This window comes from Schistocerca piceifrons, chromosome 4 (assembly GCF_021461385.2).
Source record: "Schistocerca piceifrons isolate TAMUIC-IGC-003096 chromosome 4, iqSchPice1.1, whole genome shotgun sequence".
Lineage (NCBI taxonomy): Eukaryota > Metazoa > Arthropoda > Insecta > Orthoptera > Acrididae > Schistocerca > Schistocerca piceifrons.
In genome coordinates this window covers 586715908-586738753 of record NC_060141.1, presented here as the reverse complement: position 1 = coordinate 586738753, position 22846 = coordinate 586715908, and the positions used below count along the sequence as shown (strand labels likewise).

The window sequence follows — 22846 nt, the reverse complement described above, 5'->3', positions numbered from 1 at the left end:
ACCCCTGAAAATTGTCTTCTGAACTTCCCTCCTCCTCCTCCTCCTCCTCCTCATCATCATCATCATCATCATCATCATCATCATCATCATCATCATCACTGTTGTCCTCAACAAATATAAGATGGCCTTCACCATCATCAAGAGCATTAGTTATGCCATCTTTCACTCTAGACCACAGCTGTTTTATCCAATGACATACTTGTTTGATTGTAGGTCATTTTAAAGCTCCCTTTGGCATGAATTCATGTAAGGTTTCATCCAGCACCCACTTGCTCCATTTCTCTCTCATATATATTTTAAATGGTTTATTTATCGAGACATCAAGAGGTTGCAATTGTCAAGTAAGTCCTCCTGGAGTAACAGTAAGCTCTGTATTTCCTGTCTCAAGTTCTCTTTCACAGAATTTTTCAAATGACTAATAAACTGATCTAGCCCAAGAGGAGAACTCTTCTTCAATAAAGCATCTTTCCTTTAATCCATAACTTCATACCAGCCTCATCCATCCAACCCTTGTCATGTATGTGAACACCACCACCAAAGGTATTTTAGGTTTTGGCATGGTTTTGTGCTTGAAAATGATCACTGGTTTAAGTTTAGTACCGTCAGCACAACATGAAAGGACAACAGTGTAGTGTATGTTTTCATGTCCACCTGTTCATGTCCCATCTCTGGCTGCAACCCTTCTTTCCATCAGTCCCTATACCAGTTCCAAACTGAACAATCCATTGCCCTCACCCACCTAATCCTTCACCTACACATCAACTCAGCCAATGAACACACCCGTCAACTCCTATGCTTAATAAAAGTCCTCAATCTTTCCTCTCCCACATCCACACCGGCTATTCAGAGCATCCTCCTACAGGCCAACCGCAAATTAGAACAGCATGCCACCCTTCACCTCAAAAAACATCCAATCTCCTGGTTTCCCACCTCCGGAAAGGCAACTCACTCACCCTTCACAACCTTTCCAGCAAACCTCAACCACCTCTCATTGCACACAAACCCAGTCTCTCCCATCTACTTAGTCTCCCACTTCCAGCTCCACTCCCTCCAAAACCTCAAAATTACAATCAACACAATCTGGCACCACAACACCCTAATTCAGTAGTTAACCTTTCCTCCAAACCTCTCTCCCAATCCGAAACCTCTGTCCTATCCAAAGGCCTCGCCTTCAGCCCCACTCCCAGATTCAACCAAACAGCCCTCGTCAAAGATTTACTGTCCTACACTCGTACTCTCTGCTGGAAGTATCACTTTGCCACGAAGAAAAAGATCCTAATCTTACCCCTAATGATCCAACTCCCCAAGACACTATCCAAATTGAACCCTTCCTGGAACAGTTCCGTCCTCCGTCACAGCGGGACCCACCTCCTCTTCCTCAAAATCACCCTCTCCAAACCTTCCAGGAATTTCTGACTTCCAGCCTTGCCTCTCAATCCTTCTTAAAAAACCTTAATCCTACTCCCAACATCAACACTGCTGAAGCCCAGGCTATCCGTGATCTGAAGGCTGACCGATCCATCGTCATTCTTCCGGCAGACAAGGGTTCCACGACCATGGTACTTGATCGTCGGGAGTATGTGGCTGAGGGACTGCGTCAGATTTCAGACAACACCACATACAAAGTTTGCCAAGGTAATCTCATTCCTGATGTCCAGGCGGAGCTTCAAGGAATCCTCAGAACCTTAGGCCCCCTACAAAACCTTTCACCTGACTCCATCAACCTCCTGACCCCACCGACACCCCGCACCCCTACCTTCTACCTTCTTCCTAAAATTCACAAACCCAATCATCCCGGCCGCCCCATTGTAGCTGGTTACCAAGCCCCCACAGAACATATCTCTGCCTACGTAGATCAACACCTTCAACCCATTACGTGCAGTCTCCCATCCTTCATCAAAGACACCAACCACTTTCTTGAACGCCTGGAATCCTTACCCAATCTGTTACCCTCAGAAACCATCCTTGTAACCATTGATGCCACTTCCTTATACACAAATATCCCGCACGTCCAGGGCCTCGCTGCGATGGAGCACTTCCTTTCACGCCGATCACCTGCCACCCTACCTAAAACCTCTTTCCTCATTACCTTAGCCAGCTTCATCCTGACCCACAACTTCTTCACTTTTGAAGGCCAGACATACCAACAATTAAAGGGAACAGCCATGGGTACCAGGATGGCCCCTTCGTACGCCAACCTATTCATGGGTCGCTTAGAGGAAGCCTTCTTGGTTACCCAGGCCTGCCAACCCAAAGTTTGGTACAGATTTATTGATGACATCTTCATGATCTGGACTCACAGAGAAGAAGAACTCCAGAATTTCCTCTCCAACCTCAACTCCTTTGGTTCCATCAGATTCACCTGGTCCTACTCCAAATCCCATGCCACTTTCCTTGATGTTGACCTCCACCTGTCCAATGGCCAGCTTCACACGTCCGTCCACATCAAACCCACCAACAAGCAACAGTACCTCCATTACGACAGCTGCCACCCATTCCACATCAAACGGTCCCTTCCCTACAGCCTAGGTCTTCGTGGCAAACGAATTTGCTCCAGTCCGGAATCCCTGAAGCATTACACCAACAACCTGTCAACAGCTTTCGCATCCCGCAACTACCCTCCCGACCTGGTACAGAAGCAAATAACCAGAGCCACTTCCTCATCCTCTCAAACCCAGAACCTCCCACAGAAGAACCACAAAAGTGCCCCACTTGTGACAGGATACTTTCCGGGACTGGATCAGATTCTGAATGTGGCTCTCCAGCAGGGATACGACTTCCTCAAATCCTGCCCTGAAATGAGATCCATCCTTCATGAAATCCTCCCCACTCCACCAAGAGTGTCTTTCCGCCGTCCACCTAACCTTCGTAACCTCTTAGTTCATCCCTATGAAATATCCAAACCACCTTCCCTACCCTCTGGCTCCTACCCTTGTAACTGCCCTCGGTGTAAAACCTGTCCCATGCACCCTCCCACCACCACCTACTCCAGTCCTGTAACCCGGAAGGTGTACACAATCACAGGCAGAGCCATGTGTGAAAGCACCCACGTGATCTACCAACTGACCTGCCTACACTGTGACGCATTCTATGTGGGAATGACCAGCAACAAACTGTCCATTCGCATGAATGGACACAGGCAGACAGTGTTTGTTGGTAATGAGGATCACCCTGTGGCTAAACATGCCATGGTGCACGGCCAGCACATCTTGGCACAGTGTTACACCGTCCGGGTTATCTGGATACTTCCCACTAACACCAACCTTTCCGAACTCCTGAGATGGGAACTTGCTCTTCAATATATCCTCTCTTCCCATTATCCACCAGGCCTCAATCTCCGCTAATTTCAAGTTGCCGCCACTCATACCTCACCTGTCATTCAACAACATCTTTGCCTCTGCACTTCTGCCTCGACTGACATCTCTGCCCAAACTCTTTGTCTTTAAATATGTCTGCTTGTGTCTGTATATGTGTGGATGGATATGTGTGCGTGTGCGAGTGTATACCCGTCCTTTTTTCCCCCTAAGGTAAGTCTTTCCGCTCCCGGGATTGGAATGACTCCTTACCCTCTCCCTTAAAACCCACATCCTTTCGTCTTTCCGTCTCCTTCCCTCTTTCCTGATGAGGCAACAGTTTGTTGCGAAAGCTTGAATTTTGTGTGTATGTTTGTGTTTATTTGTGTGTCTGTCGACCTGCCAGCACTTTCATTTGGTAAGTCACATCATCTTTGTTTTTAGATATGTTTATATAGTTATATATCTAAAAACAAAGATGATGAGACTTACCAAACAAAAGCACTGGCAGGTCGATACACACACACACACAAACACAAACATACACACAAAATTCAAGCTTTCGCAAGAAACGGTTGCTTTGTCAGGAAAGAGGGAAGGAGAGGGAAAGACGAAAGGATGTGGGTTTTAAGGGAGAGGGTAAGGAGTCATTCCAATCCCGGGAGCGGAAAGACTTACCTTAGGGGGAAAAGGACAGGTATACACTCACACGCGCGCGCGCGCACACTCACTCACACACACACACACACACACACACACACACACACACACACACACACACACACACACATACACAGACACAAGCAGACATTTGTAAAGGCAAAGAGTTTGTTTATATAGTTATAGCTTATATAGTTTATATAGTTATAGTTTTAGCGCCTTTCATGGTAAAAGTTCTGTTAATCGGTGCATCAAATGTCACAGGAGTGTCGTCCACATTCACTATTTGGCTTAGTTCCACATTGGTTTTCTTTTGATGTTGAATAATAAAGTGATAGAAAGATAATGTTTTCTCTTCATACTCTTGTGGATGCCACGACACTTCATAAACCTGTAGCACCAACCAACTCCATTCTTAAAGTCTGTTAAGTTGCACTGTAGCAAGAGCTTATGAGTGTGTATTTGAATCACTTTTCTATCAACTTCAATGCTCTTTTTTACAGTGTCCTTGAATTCATTTCAACACATCACTTAGTTTTGGTCATTTTGTATTCAGTCCTCATTTTCTACATTTAGTCTTCCTCATTTTTTTTCAGTTCTTCTTTGTTAGCCACCTGGCCAAAATGCTGCTCAGCTGCTCTGTTTCCAAGTTGCTCTGTATATGCTATTACTTTCAATTTATAGCCCACATCACATGAATACTTTTTTATCCGTTAAAAAACTATCTACTAAAAAAATGTTGTACAACAACAGATAACACAAATCACTTTAAATTCATGTTCACTGGCACTGTAGATTGCAATGATGCATCATAGGATAGACAGTGTTTGGGTTTGTGACGGCAGGGTGGGAGGGAGACGGTGCTAGCAAGCTTGTGAATTCTCACGACTCGTGTTCATTGCATCAGTGCACTGCTGCTGCCAGCTGAATCCAATGTTGCAAGATAGAGACAGGTTTCCTGTCCACTCAGTTTGCATTTGATGCTTTGAGTTTCATACTGTCTGCCTGCAGCAGGAATTGATAGTGTAAACACAAATGTGTTTTCATGTACTGATGAACCAAAATAAAATATACATAAAAACTGCATTCTTATTTCAAACCTGCCTCAATAAAATTGTTCAGTCCATTTACCAGAGCATTGTACACTTCCAGTGCCAAGAGGATTACTGATGAAAAGTGCACTTTAAAGAAATACATTAAATTTCTGTAAGAATCAACAGTAGCTGAAAACTGAAGAGTGGTGATTGCCAATCTGTTTGTAACTGCTATATACTGTTTCATATTTGTACTGATTTTCACAATATCAGATGAATTCTTGTACAAGATATCCAAAATCATATTTCAACATTCCAGTAAAATTATGGAAAAGGTACGTATCCAGCAATAGTTCATGAGCTGAATGTTTTGAAGCATTCCACTTGCTTAACAAAGGATGTATACACAAGGTGCGTTTTCTAACTTAATTTCTTGTGCAAAGCAAAAGTATGAGAGCCACACTCACTTTCACTAGGTAAGGTTTGTCCACTTTATGACAACAGTGTGGCCCAATAAATAGTTCTGATCTGTAAATGTATTGCTACAAACATTTCTGTGCAGCAGTAGCCAGTAATGTTTTCATACATGTGGCTGCAATTCATGTGGCCACAATGCTGTCAGACAACACTGCTGGGATATATTGTTAGCAATGTGGAAGTTTTAGTGTCTGTGTAAACCTACCTTTATGTTTTTTATATGCAAACTAGGGAAACACCTTTATCATTATGTGTGATCCTGAAAAGAAGACTCCAGATGAATAAGGAGACTTTTGTAACTAATTCTGATCTGCAATATGCTCTTGACACAGTAAACTGGAAATTTGTTTTGTGTTGTATGTGAATAGCGAGTATCACCTAAAAATATAGGCAACTATTGTGGAAACTACATGAGAACAAATTCATCCTAATTAGTGTTAATGAAGTGTAAGAACAGTCTTAAAAAAATATATAATTAAAATAAATGGAGCAATACTGCATGTCATACCATTTGCTGCTGATGTTGTTTCTGTACAAAATTCATGAATATAACCAATTGTCAAAAATACTGGCAGCTGTGCTCAAACAGTGGATAAACACTAATAAAATAAACAGCTAATATTACATAACAATGGTCAGCAAATCACTGCATTTGTTCTGAATATCTGAATGAAGAGGTAAAACAGTTGTAACAATGTAAGGAAGAAAGACTGGGTTAACGTCCCATTGACATAGAGGTCTTTACAGATGGTGAACAAGCTCCCAGGCATTTGCCTAGGGAAATCGCAGAAAATCTAAATTTGGATGGCCAGACGCAGGTTTAAACCGCCGTCCTCCCAAATGCGAGTCCAGTGTGCTAACCATTGCGCCATCTTGCTCGGTTTTAACAACTGAGAGGACATCCACCACCAGATGCAACATATATCTAGACAATCTGGGGTACAGACTATCGAAGGCAGGTTACTCTCCAAAAACATACAGGTTACACTCTTTTTCTTCATATTCTGCTTGGCCCTCACCCTCTACATACGAGAAACACTGGCGGTAGTTTAAAGTGTATTTGTGTAAAAGTTGTCTTATCACTTCAAAGGATAATGTTGTAAAAAGATAATAATGCTTGTTTAATGATGAAATCTATTCCACTGTACATGGTAAATAACATAAAAACAACTGAATTATTTAAACTTCGTACTTTTGCAATTGAATGTAAGTTTCATCACTTTTTTCCCTAAAGAAACTAAATTTAGTTCTGTGTCATATACAATGAAAGTCAACAGACAAATACGGGCTATATAAATAAAAATATACAATCACAAACAATACAGATTAAATAACTATTTGGCAAACAACAGATGTTAAATGGCTGTGGAGAAATTGTCTCCATCTCTCTGATACTATGCATGTACAACTGATCATCTAGGACAAAAGTATGAAACCTCAAATTTCATAATATAACAATTAGTGGGAAGCAAGAACCTCATCAACTAACAACATGATTCCTTATTTAATTGTGAATCACCAGTAGAATTTAACTCTCAATCATAATTTTGTATCATAGGACAGTGTACTGCTGAACACAAACTAGAATTTAGTCCATTATGAATGGTATACTGTCATTATTCTCTTACCATGCTGATTGATTCCATGGCAGGTGGAATATATTCTGGCAATGTAGTAGTTTGGGCTAGCATACCCAACAAACTAGTACAACATTTACAAAGCTCCTCATCAACATCGTAATTCTCCATCAAGCACACAATATGGAAAAATTTAAAAAACTCTGGCACTCCTCCATAAACAGCCCGTGTCAAGCTGCCTGTCAGCCATCTGCAAACTAAACAGACATTCACGTGAATAGAAATGGAAACAAGTGAAACATGCACAAAAATACAGAGAGAGATCCAGTATGTGTATCTGGAATAAGTAACACTCAATTTCAGTTTAAGTGTTCAAGTACTCTAACATTTTGATCATGTATTTCAATCAAAGAAAGTAACTGGAATATGCAAACCTGTTTTCAGCAATCGTATGGCAACATCTTTTTCATCACTGCTCACATCAATACTTTTCAACAATTTCATTGCTTCTTCTATAGCAGCTTCACTCTTTATGTTATCTATGGACTTTGCTACGCCTGAAAAAGTGAAATGTTTGTTGCTGATATCAACTGCTCTTCTCCAGTAGAAGGTAAGGAGGGAGGGAAGAGGGAAGAAAAAATAGAATGTGACAAACAATTTGCAGAACTATAGCTGTACAGTTTTAGTTTCTGTACTGAAAGTATGCAATAGCAATAGATCATTAATATCACAATCATGTGTGCTACCACCACCACTCAGTTTTAGCTGACATTCCTAGACTACACTGCTGGCCATTAGAATTATAAGGCAGGCAGGATACAATATAGCAAAATTTTACTTATTGTGCATTGATAGTACCATAATAAAATAGATGAGTAAATGTGTAGGTGATATGGGGATGTACAGAGTACACAGTTTAATGAACAGAGGCTCTACCCTACCTATGCATCAAGCTGAAGTGATTGGTGACTCCATGGAGTGCTGTGCGCCCAACAACCACATATGTTAAATTAAAAGTAAGGTCAGTGTTGGCCGTAATATTGGTGGTTTATTGATAGCAAAATTGATTTTCAATCACATAGCAATCATCTTCAGTGCTGTGGTGTAGAAATTAAACTCATAGGCACTGGTATCAAGTTATTATCAGTAACCAAAACTGAGAAATGATCACAATAACTCCTTGCTGTGATCGTTTCTCAGTTTTGGTTACTGATAATAACTTCATACCAGTGCCTATGAGTTTAATTTGTACACCACAGCACTGAAGATGATCGCTATGTGATTGAAAATCGATTTTGCTATCAATAAACCATCAATATTATGGCCAATGCTGACCTTTCTTTTAATTTAAGCTGAACTGAGTTTGGACAACTGATAAGGATATGTCACTCCACACTGCTTAAACCCCACACAGGAGTTCATCAACAAGATTAACTGTTTTGAATGGCTGAATGATTTGGTTTGGCTTTGGTTTTGTTTTGCTTTGCTTTAGGGTGCAAAAAACAACAGGGGTCATACTTGCCCAAGTCAAAACTATAGCACACAAACACAGAGAGGAGTTAAACAACTATACATCAGTCCCAACTGACAGAATAGAAGACAGCTAAAAACAAGCATTTGGAAAAAGGGCTAAAAAAGACATCATATAGAAGCAGAGGTCCAAAACTAAAAATTAAATGCCTTCGCCATATTGCTTTGGCAGATAAAAAGTAAAACACGGTCGAAAGCCCGCGCATCATTTGCTAAAATGGTCTATATATTAAACAGCAAATCCAAGCAGGAATGTAAATGGTTAAAAATGGGCATTCCATCAGGAAGCGGTGGACAGTAAAAACGTGGGCGCAATGTGTACAAATTGGTGGGGTAGCGCCACTTAACAAATGACGATGGCTTAAGAGGTAGTGCCCAATACGCAGCCTAATTAAAATGACCTCCTCCCGGTGGGAGGGAATATAGATAGTCGCGGGCTGAGGTACGAGGACTGCAGCCTTGGCAGCAGCCTAGTTTCCTGGCAGACTGACATGACCAGGAACCCACAGAAACATCACCAATAATGAGCAAGTGACAGTTTTCCTGGACCCACTGCACTAAGAGATGGGCGGTGTAAAGCGCACATAGACTTTGAAAGGTGCTGACTGAGTCTGAGCAGAGGACACAATTGAAAAGGTTGTGTCGCTGGATGTGCTCTGTGGCCTGATACAAGGCAAAGAGCTCGTCTGTAAATATTGAGCAGTGTACTGGAAACCAATATTGAAAGACATGGGTGCCAATGACAAAGGCACACCCGATCGCAAGGTCAGTCCAAGAGCCATCAGTGTATACAAAGGTATTATCGTGAAGTTCCATGCGAAGGTTGTGAAACTGAAGGTGAGAGACAAAGGCCAAGGTTAACATGGGCCACTTCATGAAGCCAAGGTGGTAAAGGGTTCACACACACCGGTAAAAGCGCAGGTGGTGTGAAATTAAGCCACCGTAGCAAGTGCCGAAAGCGGACTCCAGGAGGTAACAGAGAAGAATGACGCACCCCATACTGATGGTCAAAGGAATCATCAAAGGAGGAGACATTGGATGGGTGGCCACACGTGGCAGACAAACGGCATGCATAACTGCTGAGAAGAAAGTGGTAGTTCAGCAGCTTCAGCGTACAGACTCTCAACTAGGCTAGTGTAAAAGGCGTCCATGGTCAAATGGATGCCACGATGGTGGATAGTGTTGAGACAGTGTAACAGGGATGGGCATGCAGACACATAAATAGAGCGCTAGTTTCAAACGGACAAGGGACTGGTACAAACGGGAAGAGGACGGTTCGATCAGCACCCCACAAAGTACCATTGATGACACATAAGACATTGAGGAACCATGTACAGCAGGCTGGCAGGTAAGACACATGGGACGACCAAGAAAGTTTCCTATCAAGCATGAGCCCCAGGAATTTCGTAGTTTCAACGAACGGAAGGGCAACAGGCCCACAATGTAAAGATGGTGCGACAAACCACTTGCGTCTCCAGAAATTCATACAGATGGTTTTGTCAGTGGAAAAGTGAAAGCCACTGTTGATGCTCCATGAGTAAAGATGACCAAGACATCGCTGAAGATGCCGGTCAGTGAGACAGGTCCGTGGAGAACTGCAATAGGGACAAAATCATCAACAAAAAGGGAGCCGGAGATGCCTGGCGGGAGACAGGCCATTATAGGGTTACAATTATTTGGAGAACATGATGTTCAGGACAATAGTCAAACACACTATGTATTGAGGGAGGTCAAGACAGCACAGGCAATAAGCGGTCTTGCTTTACCCTACTAAAGAATAACATCACAGAGACCTTGATGAAGATAGGGCACAGCCACCAGCCTTAACATGCAAGAAATGCATCAACTGTTTTCTAAATTACTATTATGCAAACCAGAGTTGAAATTGCTGTGTACACAATGGCAGCAAATACCATCCTGCCAGGTGCTGGCCACAAACGATAACAAATAAAACCTAGAGATATTAATTTTCCTTGAACCCTTCACACAGACATGTCCAGTATGGTCTTATACAGAACTATGAGTCATCTTAAAAGACAATGTGGTGTCACTCGTGTCTTCAGTCCTGTTATTTGGCATACCTATCTCTGCTGCCTTATCAAAGGAAGTGCCAACAATGATTGCTATGCTCACTCCCAGTTGTGTTCTAGACATTGTTGTGCTGAGTATGTAGATACTTGTCTTGCTGCAAACAATCCCATTTCATCATTCACAGTATGTGAAGTGGCTGAATAATCCCGCATGAGTGAGCAAACAATATGTCTATCCTCTTGGGTACTATTTGTGTGGAGCCACTCTGATCTTGCACGACATTGGGTGTAGCCTTCCCAAACTCTTAATTCAATATTCACATGGCGGGCATGGTATCTCAACTAGTTGACTAACACACGTAATAATAACACACAAATGTAAACTGCAGTCTTTATAGGCCACAATCCTGACATTGTCCAATTACAATGGATGCTGACAGATGTTTCTCCTTCTTAGACAAAATGTAAAACAATCTTTGCACACACAACCAACACTCAAATGAAATTTCTGAATGAGAAACTCTCACTGTATAATCTTTCCTTAATTGTGTGCACAATATTTGTGTGAATATAGACCAGCCCTTTTTCCTAAATTCTAGCTTGAAAAGTCATGGTGTGAGTTTAATTAACATTTTCCTCTCTCAGCTCATAATTCATCATTTCAGAATGTCACTTATATGATTCTTGTAAGTTCAAATTAATACCATTACAAGTTACTGCAGTAACTTCTGTAAGCCATTACAGATTTAAGAGGAAAATAGCAGAAAAACTTATACCTTGTCTTTGAATACAGTAGCTGTTCTTCAAGAAAGAAACAACTGCACCACTGCTGTTCAGCAACAAATGTATGTTTTAGCACACTACGTTCATTTACATTATTTAATTAGTACTGTTCGACACACCAAAATAGAGTGGTGTTTGGTCTGTGTTCCCTGTTTGGGAATGTAAATAAAAATTTTTGCATGAGGTGGATCATGTAACACTTGAAAAATATCAAACTGTTTTCAAATCTTGAGGCAGTATTTTAGCAATTGTAGTTTTGTGACAAAAACAGATAGTTTATTCAATTGCATAAATCAGTGAACTCACCCATATGAAACTATTAAATTCCATTGCCTAAATGTTTCTTTTACTTATTATTTTGCAGCCTTCACAATTGGAGTCATTTCTTCAACCAAGTCTTTTTGCACATCTGGATATTTTCACTTTCACTATCAAAATGAACACTGACTTTTTTAACTATTAAAAAGAGTCTTACTTTTTTTTTATCTACGTGAAATCTACATCCATCTTCCCACTTTCTGTACTCCTTTGCATAATGTCTAGCCGATAACCTGATGTTTATCAACTGTTATGTTGCATTCCCAAAATAATTTAGTGTATGCATCATGTACGCAGTATTAGAAGTAGAAGAAGATGTTCTTTGTAACTAAAGATAAATTCATTAGTGTGGCCTATATTCAAGATTTACTTTTTCCTATAATCTCTTATCAAACGTTTAGGTGCAGACTACGGTAACCTGCAGTCTAAAGTCATGGTTGGTTGGTTGCTTTAAAGATTAAAGGGACCAAACTGCAATGGTCATCGGTCCCTTGTTTCAGAAACACACAGAGCACAGTGAAACCATCCATTAGTCATTCTAAGCACTAAAAGAAAAGCTCCGGGGGAAGAAAAGCTCCAAGGTCAATAATAAAGCAACATGGAAAACGGAGCACAACAACAAAAACAACATAGAGAAGAAAGGCAGAAGGAATTAAAACCGTACAGCAGAGGATCGTGGCTGGCTGATCACGAAAATAAAAGGATGAGCCAGCCACTCTGCAACACGTTAAAACCTCCAGCCTAAAAGATTAGGGTTGAGTCGAATTACAACACAAAACTAATTAAAATATACAGCGAACAAAACTTAAAACCCGATCTGTCACAGAGACATTGTCACCTAAAAGAGATGATAAATCACCCTGGAGATTAAAAGTTCGCCTGAGAGCGGTTAAACGAGGACATTCCAACAACATATGGGCCACCGTCATGATTGCACCACAGCGACAATGAGGGGGGTCCTCTCGACACAGCAGATGACCGTGCGTCAGCCAAGAGTGACCAACGCAGAGCCTACAGAGAACAACAGAATCCCTGCGAGAGGCCCGCATGGAGGAACCCCACACAGTCGTGGTCTCCTTTACTCGCCGCAACTTGTTGGATGCAGACAGAGTGCGCCATTCGTCTCCCCACATCCCAAAGACCCGACGGCGCAACACCAATCGGAGATCGGTTGCCAGGAGGCCGATCCCCAACATCAGTTTGCGGGTAGCTTCTTTGGCTAACTTGTCAGCGAGTTTGTTTCCCACTATCCCAATGTGTCCCAAGGTCCATACGAACACCACTGAATGTCCACGCTGTTCAAGAGCATGAACGGACTCCTGGATAGCAACAACAATGGGATGGCGTGGGTAGCACTGGTCAAGAGCCTGCAGACTACTGAGAGAGTCACTGCAAATGACAAAGGACTCTTCAGTGCTGGTACGAATATGCTCAAGGGCACGAAAAATAGCTGTTAGCTCTGCAGTGTAAACACTGCAGCCTTCTGGCAAGGAGCGCTGGTCTAAATAGTCCGCATGAGCATAAGCGTACCCCACACGGCCATCAACCATCGAGCCATCTGTATAGATAACCTCCGAGTCACGGGATGCATCGAGGAGAGCAAGAAATTGGCAACACAAGACTGCAGGAGGAATGTAATCATTTTGCCATCGTGAGAGGTCCAGCCGAAGCTGCGGCCGACGAATACTCCAAGGTGGTGTATGTGGGTGGACCTGAAAAGCAGATGGAAGAGGCAAAGACTCGAGTTCACTAAGGAGTGACCAAACATGGATCCCAATTGTATGGCCTGATCGCAGCCGCCGGTGTGGGATATGGACTGCCACATTAGCGAAAAGGAGACGGTAGTTAGGGTGACGGGGCCAACAACGGACGTGGGCCGCATAGCCGATTAAGAGTTGTTGACGCCGAACGCGAAGTGGAGAAACCCCAACCTCAGCAAGTAGGCTATTAACAGGGCTGGTGCAGAATGCTCCTGTTGCCTGTCGAACCCCACAGTGGTGAACGGGGTCCAGCAGTTGCAATGCTGAGGCCGACGCTGAGCCATACGCTACACTCCCATAGTCCAGTCGGGACAGCACGAGGGCTTTGTAGAGCTGCAGCAGCGTATTACGATCTGCACCCCAAGTTGTGTTGCTGAGGCAGCGGAGGGCATTCAGATGCTGCCAGCACTGACGCTTGAGCTGACGAATATGTGGAAGCCAAATAAGCCGGGCATCGAACAGCAATCCCAGAAAATGGTAAGTGTCAACAACCCTGAGCATGGCATCCTGAAGATAGAGCTCAGGGTGGGGATGGACAGTTCGACGCTGACAAAAGTGCATAACACAAGTCTTCGCAGGAGAAAAGTGAAACCCATGGGCTAGGGCCTACGCCCGCACCTTGCGTATTGCTCCCTGCAACCTACATTCTGCAACACTAATGGTGGAGGAGCTGAAAAACATGCAGAAATCGTCAGCATATAACGTGGGTGAGACAGACGATCCCACTGCTGCTGCAAGGCCATTAATGGCCACAAGGAAAAGTGGCACACTCAATACAGAGCCCTGTGGAACGCCGTTCTCCTGGACATGAAGTGAACTATGGGATGTGCCAAGTAAAACGCGGAATGTCCGAACAGATAAAAAATTCTGAATAAAAATGGGGAGAGACCCCGGAGACCCCACCCGTGCAATGTGGCGAGAATATGGTGCCGCCACGTCGCGTCATATGCTCTGGAGAGGTCGAAAAAGACGGAGACGAGGTGTTGGTGCCTGGAGAAAGCAGTGCGGATTGCAGACTCAAGGAAGACCAAAGTATCGGCAGTGGAACGGCCCTGACGGAAGCCGCTCTGGCACGGAGCCAGAAGACCCTGAGACTCGAGCAACCAACACAGCCATCGGCTCACCATACGTTCCGGTAGCTTGCACAGAGAGTTTGTTAAGCTGATGGGCCGATAGCTATCCACATTAAGCGGGTCCTTACCAGGCTTCAGCACCAGAATGATGGTACTTTCTCGCCACTGCGATGGAAAGACACCATCGTCCCATATGCGGTTGAAGATGGCAAGAACACATCGCTGACAGTCTGGGGACAGGTGTTCGAGCATCTGATTGTGGATGCCATCTGGCCCAGAGGCTGTATCGGGGCACTGTGCCAGGGCACTTTGGAGTTCCCACGAACTAAATGGGGCGTTATATGCCTTAGGGTGGCGAGAAGAAAAAGAAAGTCGTTTGCCTTCCTCCCGGCATTTCAGCGCATGAAACGCGGGCGGGTAATTCCCTGACGCAGAGGCCCCAACATAGTGCTGAGCGAAATGCTCGGCGATTGCAGCGGCATCGGTGCATAGCGCCCTGTTGATGGTAAGCCCTGGGACACCTGTAGAGTGCTGCAATACAAAGATGCGCCGAATCTTCATCCACATCTGGAAGGGTGAAGTACGGGAACCAATGGTGGAAACGTACCTCTCCCAGCACTCCTGTTTCCGCCTTTTGATGAGCCGCCGGACCTGAGCACAGAGACGTTTGAATAAAATGAGGTTCTCCAAAGACGGGTGCTGCTTATGTCGCTGAAGAGCCCGCCGACGCTCTTTAATGGCTTCAGCGACCTCCGGAGACCACCAAGGCACTGACTTTCGCCGGGGACACCCTAACAAACGAGGAAAGGTACGTTCCGCAGCGGAAACAATCGCTGCAGTCAGTGTCTCAACAGCCACATCGACGGTACCGTGGGGGAAGAGATTCAACAGTAGCAGCAGAGGAGAACACTTCCCAGTCTGCCTTACTAAATGCCCATCTGGGCAAGCATTCATGGGAGCGACGCTGGGGTAGTGAAAGGAAGATGGGAAAATGGTCACTACCACACAAGTCGTCATGGACTTTATGTTTATATTCAGTATTCATAAGCCTGTCATAACTGTCAGTTAGCACCTTTTGAACTTTGGCCATTTAACTTGCTTAGAAAAATGATATTGCAATTTTCCAAATTTTTAAGTAAATGTTTGGCTTTATCAACTACCTGATTTGTACGTGACTCTGTTCATCAATTTTTCACTTGTTTTTACCAATTTACTTAAGTGCACTCGTGACACGAAATACACAGTTTACTTTTTTGAAGATGTAGAGGCGTCCCAAATGGCTATATTTCATTTTTGAGGATTTATTAATTCCCACCATGGACATACCTACATGTCCAGGAGACCTGTCTCTCGCATTTGCCTGTAAGTGTCCCTAATTGGCATTCTTTATAAGCAGCTTTTTAATTATGTGTTTAATAATATGGCATGAAAGTGGTAACAATGTACTCGCTGTTAGTGCTGTGTTCATATTGAAACTGCTAGGTTCATAGGTACACACTTGCACTTGCTTTAAAATTGAGAACAAACAGCTTTCAAAAAAAGCTGGGATTTAACATCTCACCAAAATATGACAGAAAAATTTATGATACTCAGGAGTTGTATGCCTTTGTTCAGTAGCGCCAAAGCTAACATGGTAAAATATTAACCATGTTTTTTCCTGTATTTACATTATTCTAACAACAATCTTTGGTTCACATTACTGCTGCTATTTATAAAATGTCTCTCTCTCTCTCTCTCTCTCTCTCTCTCTCTCTCTCTCTCTCTCTCACACACACACACACACACACACACACACATTTTTAAAAAAATATTTTCTTGTAAAATTAAAAATAAACTACATCAATTATTTATCTTACCTTTCTGTACAACATGATTTTTTGTTGGACTATTTGTTTTTTCACTTGTCTGATGTAAGATCTCCAGTTGGGGTAGAATACTATCAACAAAATCTGAAATGTGTGGTGATTTTGTCCGTGGTCCATCAGGAAACACAATGTCAGTTTCTAAAATATTGCTTATGACACTGGAAATGAAAAAACAAGTGAAACAATAATTCCAGAAACATATTCATTTCACAGATAGACTACTAAAAAAGTAAAGCCCAGACAGATTACTAAACAAGTAATGATGGGGGAGTACAAAAAAGGAGGAAGGTGAAAATAGTCATCGTTTAGTGATCTCATCACAATGGAAGGCATCGAAGTAATTCAGTGGAGGGATGCTAAATTTGTTACTCGTAGGGTCAAACAACAAGATAGTATTACGGAAATGATTTGGGAACTCAAATGGGAGTCCCTGGAAAGAAATCAACACTCTTTTCAAGGAACACTCTTGAGAGAATTTAGTGAAGCGTTGTTTGAAGCTGACTACAGAACAATTCTACCCCACCAACAGAAATTTTGCGTATGGACCATGAAGATAAGATATGAAAAATTAGGGCTCATACGGAGGCATATGGGCAGTCATTCTTTCCTCGCTCTATTTGCAAGTGAAGTATGAAAAGAAACGACTAGTAGTGGTAAAAGGTACCATGGTGACTTGAGGAGTACGTATGTGTAGATACTGATTTAGAATGAAATAAAAATCTTCATGTTAGAAATAATTTTTACCAACAGGGTGGAAAATATCACAACACACAAACTAAATTCATTCATTTGGTAAGTGATAAAATTTTAATCGCAACTGCCAAACTGATGTATTTTCAGATTACAAGCTACATGCCAGAACCTCTTAACAATTCAAACTTAACAACACAACTCTTTACATGAGTATACTGTGTGATAAATGTTTGTGATAAGATAAATTCTGTCTCGGCTTAGGAGCATGACACAAATCTGCATCCTTGCTGTTTGCAAGCAATACATCATCCAATTGCGTCTTGGAGAACAACTCAAAGGCTCAACTTATCACTGGTTCCTCTACCTCCTAATCTCCAAAGAGGCTCTCCCACTGTGCTGCAAGAGTGAATACCCTGAGAGAAAGGATGTAATGGAAAGTTAGTTTGATCCCTCAAGTAGTTAAGCTCAACTACATCCTTGTCAGCTGCACAGACAGTAACCCAACCACAAAGTTGCCAGCTGAATTCTCACAGGTAAAATTGTATTAGTCTGCCAGCTGTTGATCACGGGTGATACTCCTTTATCAGCTGAAACATAGGGACATCTCTGCTGATGCGCTTTCAGCTCACTTCTGAAAATGAGCTCAATCAGTAGAAATCAGAAATTACTATCTTCTGTCATCGAAAGGAGAAAGTGTAAAGTGGTATATGAATAAACTTCGAATATTTAAGACTGTTTCAGTGCAAATGTATTTATTGATTCTGAAGCCGGTGAGAAGGTATAGCAGCACATACTGTTCCAGATTACTGTCATATACAGGAACTGCTGAAACCTCACAAGGAGACAAAATGGTGCAGGATTCTCATTTTGAACATTTATTCAAGTATACCACACTATAAGTGCCTTTGATGTGATCATGAATGTTCTAAATATAAAAAAGTCTACTGTTAACAATTCCAGAAAGTTTCATCAATTTCAGACGAATGATTCCTGCACTAGAGCAATTTAAATAAAAAAAATTATAATTAGGTATGTAAACTGAACCAACAGCTAAAATTACTGACCGTTTTGATTGCAAAAACTGACTACGGATTCAGACAAAAGAACACCTGCAGACTAAATACTGACTCAAATTTCTTATTAGGAAAGAAGCATCAAAAGCATTTTCTTCAATCTGGCAACCATTCCTACCAACTTATTTAGCTATTACAAAATTACGTACAATAATAATGAAAAACAACCTGGAAAATCATTGCATTTTATTATAATACTACTGGCATGTTTCTATTCAGCACAAATATACCTAAAACTAGAAAAAGCTTTTAAGTCCAGTAATACATTACCATTTTCAGAATACAAACAAAATGTTTACACTTGAAAAATGTAATATTACTGTCTTGAGCTGCAGATAAAATTCTTTATTTACACAACTAGTTTCAGTCGACTGACCATCATCAGGTTCATAAAAGTATTCACAGCATCATATTAAGCAAAATATAAAATCATTAACATCAAATGATAAAATCATTAATTAGGCACTGTTATCATATGGTATCACAGGGTGGGGCAGATGAAAGTAGTCTGTGTAAGTATTAACAAAATGCACTGAAATTACAGAAACGAAGAGCTGAAATAGGCTTGCCTTTTATTGACAACAAAAAATACAGTGAAAAATACATTTATAGAAGATGTTGAAAATGACCCACTGCAACATCAATACACAGCTGTGCATGTCTAAGTACATTCAGATACACCTAGCATAAAGTTAGGATATCTATGGTGGCAACTTAGTGGCTGATGATGTTTTCATGACAGACATTGTCTTTCAGTTCCTGTATTGTGTGTGGATTTGTTTCATAGGTCTTACTTTTCAAGTGTCCCCACAGGCAAAAATCACGTAATTAGATCCAGTAAATGTGGTGGCCATAAATGTTTACTGACAGTTCGTTCCACAAAGACCACATCATGGACTTGTTTCAGGGATAACTTAGACGTGAGACATGCTGGCCCGTCTTGCTGGAATAAGCGCTACTGTCTTTCATAGACAGCGTGCTGAGCACAAAATGTATCAAAAACTTCCATATGTGCAACCATGTTGAGAGTAGTGTCAAAAACTGTCAGTTCAATGATAGGCGTTTCTGCTACATCGCACCAAACAACAATTTTTTCATCAAGGGCTGGTTGCTGGTACACAATGTTAGGGTTCTCAATTGCCCAGTACTTCATGTTCCGTGAATTCAAATGACTGGAAAGATGGAACCATGCTTCATCACTCATCATGTAATGGATAGGGTCTAACGAACCATCATTGAAGTCATTCAAAAGCCACGTGCAGTAATCTACACATTTCTGACTGTCATCTTTCCATAATTTCTGCACAACTGTCACATGAGAAGGCTTCAAATTACGACTTTTTAAATATTCACTGAGAACTGCTCGTACTTACATGAGCCTGCAGAGGCCAATTTGTATGTGATATGAATCTGTTAAAAAGGATGAATGCCGACTGCAGTTATAATCTGAATGAGTGCAATACCTACCACTGTTTTTACACTGTTGGTGTAATTAATTTTATCATATGACAGCTGTGTCTAATTCATGATCTGAGGTTAATGATTATATATTTCACCTAACGTGATGCTGTGAATACTTTTATGAACCTGATGGTGGTCAAGCAACCAAAATTTGTTATGTATGTAAAGAATTTTATCAGCAGTTCAAGGTGGTAACATAACATCCTTTCTTCCAGGAGTGCTAGTTCTGCAAGATCCGCAGGTGAGCTTCTGTGAAGTTTGGAAGGTAGGAGACGAGGTAGTGGCGGAATTAAAGTTGTGAGGGCGGCGCGCGAGTCGTGCTTGGGTAGCTCAGTTGGTAGAACACTTGCGCGCGAAAGGCAAAGGACCCGAGTTCGAGTCTTGGGCCGGCACACAGTTTTAATCTGCCAGGAAGTTTCATATCAGCGCGCACTCCGCTGTAGAGTGAAAATTTCATTCTAGAAACATCCCGCAGGCTGTGGCTAAGCCACGTCTCTGCAATATCCTTTCTTCCAGGAGTGCTAGTTCTGCAAGGTTCGCAGGAGAGCTTCTGTGAAGTTTGAAAGGTAGGAGACAAGGTACTGGCGGAATTAAAGTTGTGAGGACGGGGCGTGAGTCATGCTTGGGTAGCTCAGTTGGTAGAGCACTTGCCCACGAAAGGCATAGGTCCCGAGTTCGAGTCTCAGTCCGGCACACAGTTTTAATCTGCCAGGAAGTTTCATATCAGCGCACACTCTGCTGTAGAGTGAAAATTTCATTCTGGAATCTGATAGTGTGAAAAGAAACTGAAGGAAAAATAGCAGGAGTACACACAGTAGGGGAAAAAATGACAGATGACGAATTTTAGAATCCTGCAACCATCACTAAGAATCATGAATCAAGACAGCATACATGGAAGAAACTTGCAGGGACTCCAGAAGATTAAAGATAGAAAACACAAAGGTAATACACACATTTAGAAACAAGGTTTTAATCTGCAAAACATTTCCAGGAGCAGATGATTTATTAGTTATTGGGTGAAAAACCCAGCATTGCCTGGATATTCATTATGCCAATATTATATCAGAAATGGAAACAACAAATGAATAGTGTTCATATTGAAGTATCAAAACGATTTCATTTCCATGTATTCGTGAAAACGGCTTATAAATTACGAAACAGTTGTACAAAAAAATACACATATTTCCAAACGTATAAGTATGGTATTGAAATTAAGAGACAATCCCAGAGAGTTTCTGTAGGCTGGGTGCAGCTACTTCATGTGTCTACAATGTGATTTTGTAAACGTCTCTTGGCAACGTCTCATCATATCTCTGTAAACGGCTACTGTTTTCACCTATAGCTATTTGCCTTTGGAAGTTGAAAGCTGTCAAAAGCACTGCCACATGTCTAGGATTTCCTAAATTCTACTCCACTTGTGAGAGTGTCTTAGTACTAAAGAATAAATGTATTGAAATTTCATGCATGATGTGGCAATTTTTCACATGCCTCAGTGTTTTTGAACTCACATTCTGTAACTGTGTGTTGCACAATGATTTATCTGTGTAAGTACATTCAGTGGCATGTGGATACTGACTGTGAGAGTTGGTAGAAAAGGAGTAATAAATTTAAAATCCATGCATAAGGTGGCAGTTTTTCACACATCTCAGTGTTTATGACATAATATCTCCTGAACTATGTTAGCCCTACAGCAATAGGTGCCTCATAGTAAACGAGATGTGTACCAAGTGAAATAGCAAAAACAGCAAAGAAAAACTTGGCAATGAGACACAGACCTAACACATGTCCTTAGATTACTCACAGTATATGAAAATATGCTGATGTAAAAAGAAATCATAAAAATGTATAAAGGAAAATGGACAAAGGGAATAAAGACACACACAAAAAATGAGACAGACAGGAAGTGTAATTTGGCAAATGGTAAAATTGAAGATAAGTGGGCTGCACTAAAAAGGGGAAATCGCCAACTCGTCATCACCGATTTCTTCCAAATTTATAGTATATGTAGGGTTTGGCCAGAAATGTAAGTGACAGAAGTGGGAGTTCCAGATGGCCATATGTTAAGAAAAATATAGCATTTTTTACGCGCATCAGGTACAGCAGGAGTCATTTATTTGAGCATAGTTTGCACATAGGCAATCTGAGGAGCGAGGCTCAATCCTGATGCACTAACTTTTTTTTATTTTCTGTTTTTATGTTACTTACACTGCAAATAAACCAAAATAACACTCATTATATTGCATTTATTAAAATTTTCATAAAAGGCATGAGAAGGAAAAGCAAAGGAAATTTGGTATTGCAAATAAATTTCCATGAAGGGACTGTAACGCATACACAAGAACTTTGCATGCACTTTTGTTATTTTACAGTTGCTGATTTAAAAGTGCTTGGATGTTATTCACTGCAAATACAGAGAAAGTCGTAATTATTTCAGCATCTCACACTTGTTACAAATGCTGCATTTTTATAATTACAAATTCTCTCTCACAGCACAGTTTGGCAGTAAACCATGCATAATGCATCATTTCAGCAAATAATGGAGAGGATAGCTGACGATTTACAATGGAATGTATTCTAATGTAGTGTTCCTGGGATGTGATTTCTTTTTCTCTCTCCATGAGATAAGAGTAGTTTTGAAGCTTCTTGCTTAAATTATTGAAACAAACATCGAAGTGTTTCATTAGTTGCTGAGGGCTGCTCAAAGGCAAAATTAAACTAGTGGAACACAAAGTCCTGTATGTTTTAATTACAATACCTTCTAAGAAAGTTACTTGCAGAGTTCTCATGGATGCATTACATACAATCACTTCCCGGAAATTTATTTGCGATCAAAAATTTTCCTTTGCCTTTTATTTTCATGCCTTTTACAAAATATTAATAAGTACAACATATTGAGCATTATTTTGGTTTACCTGCAGTGTAAGTAACACAAAAAACATAAATAAAAAAAATTTCCACATATGATCTCGAATCCCGAGCCTCAGATTACCATTTTGCACTCTGTCCGCTGCGAAAACAGCTGCCTGGAAAGTACACTAACATAAAAAGCTTGTGCTCCACCTGACCCGTGTCAAAAATGCTATTTTTCTAAACTCTTGGCCATCTGGAGCTTCTACTTCTAACACTTTCATTTTTGGCCAAGCCCTGCATATACCACAAATATGGAAGAAACCAGTGATGATAGGAAGACAATGTCCACTTGTAAGTGAATACAAGAAG

At 41.4% G+C, this 22846-nt stretch overlaps 1 protein-coding gene across 1 annotated transcript in view; it reads right to left on the bottom strand.

The window, feature by feature from the left end:
• The window catches only part of LOC124794649 (proteasome activator complex subunit 4-like), a 228268-nt gene that overhangs the window by 20635 nt on the left and 184787 nt on the right, over nucleotides 1-22846 (bottom strand). Inside the window, exons 28-30 of the mRNA XM_047258171.1 lie at nucleotides 16392-16558; nucleotides 7476-7598; nucleotides 7093-7298 (exon numbers count right to left, since the gene is read on the bottom strand). Coding sequence (XP_047114127.1) covers nucleotides 7093-7298; nucleotides 7476-7598; nucleotides 16392-16558 — 496 coding nt within the window. The remainder of the gene's footprint in view (nucleotides 1-7092; nucleotides 7299-7475; nucleotides 7599-16391; nucleotides 16559-22846) is intronic.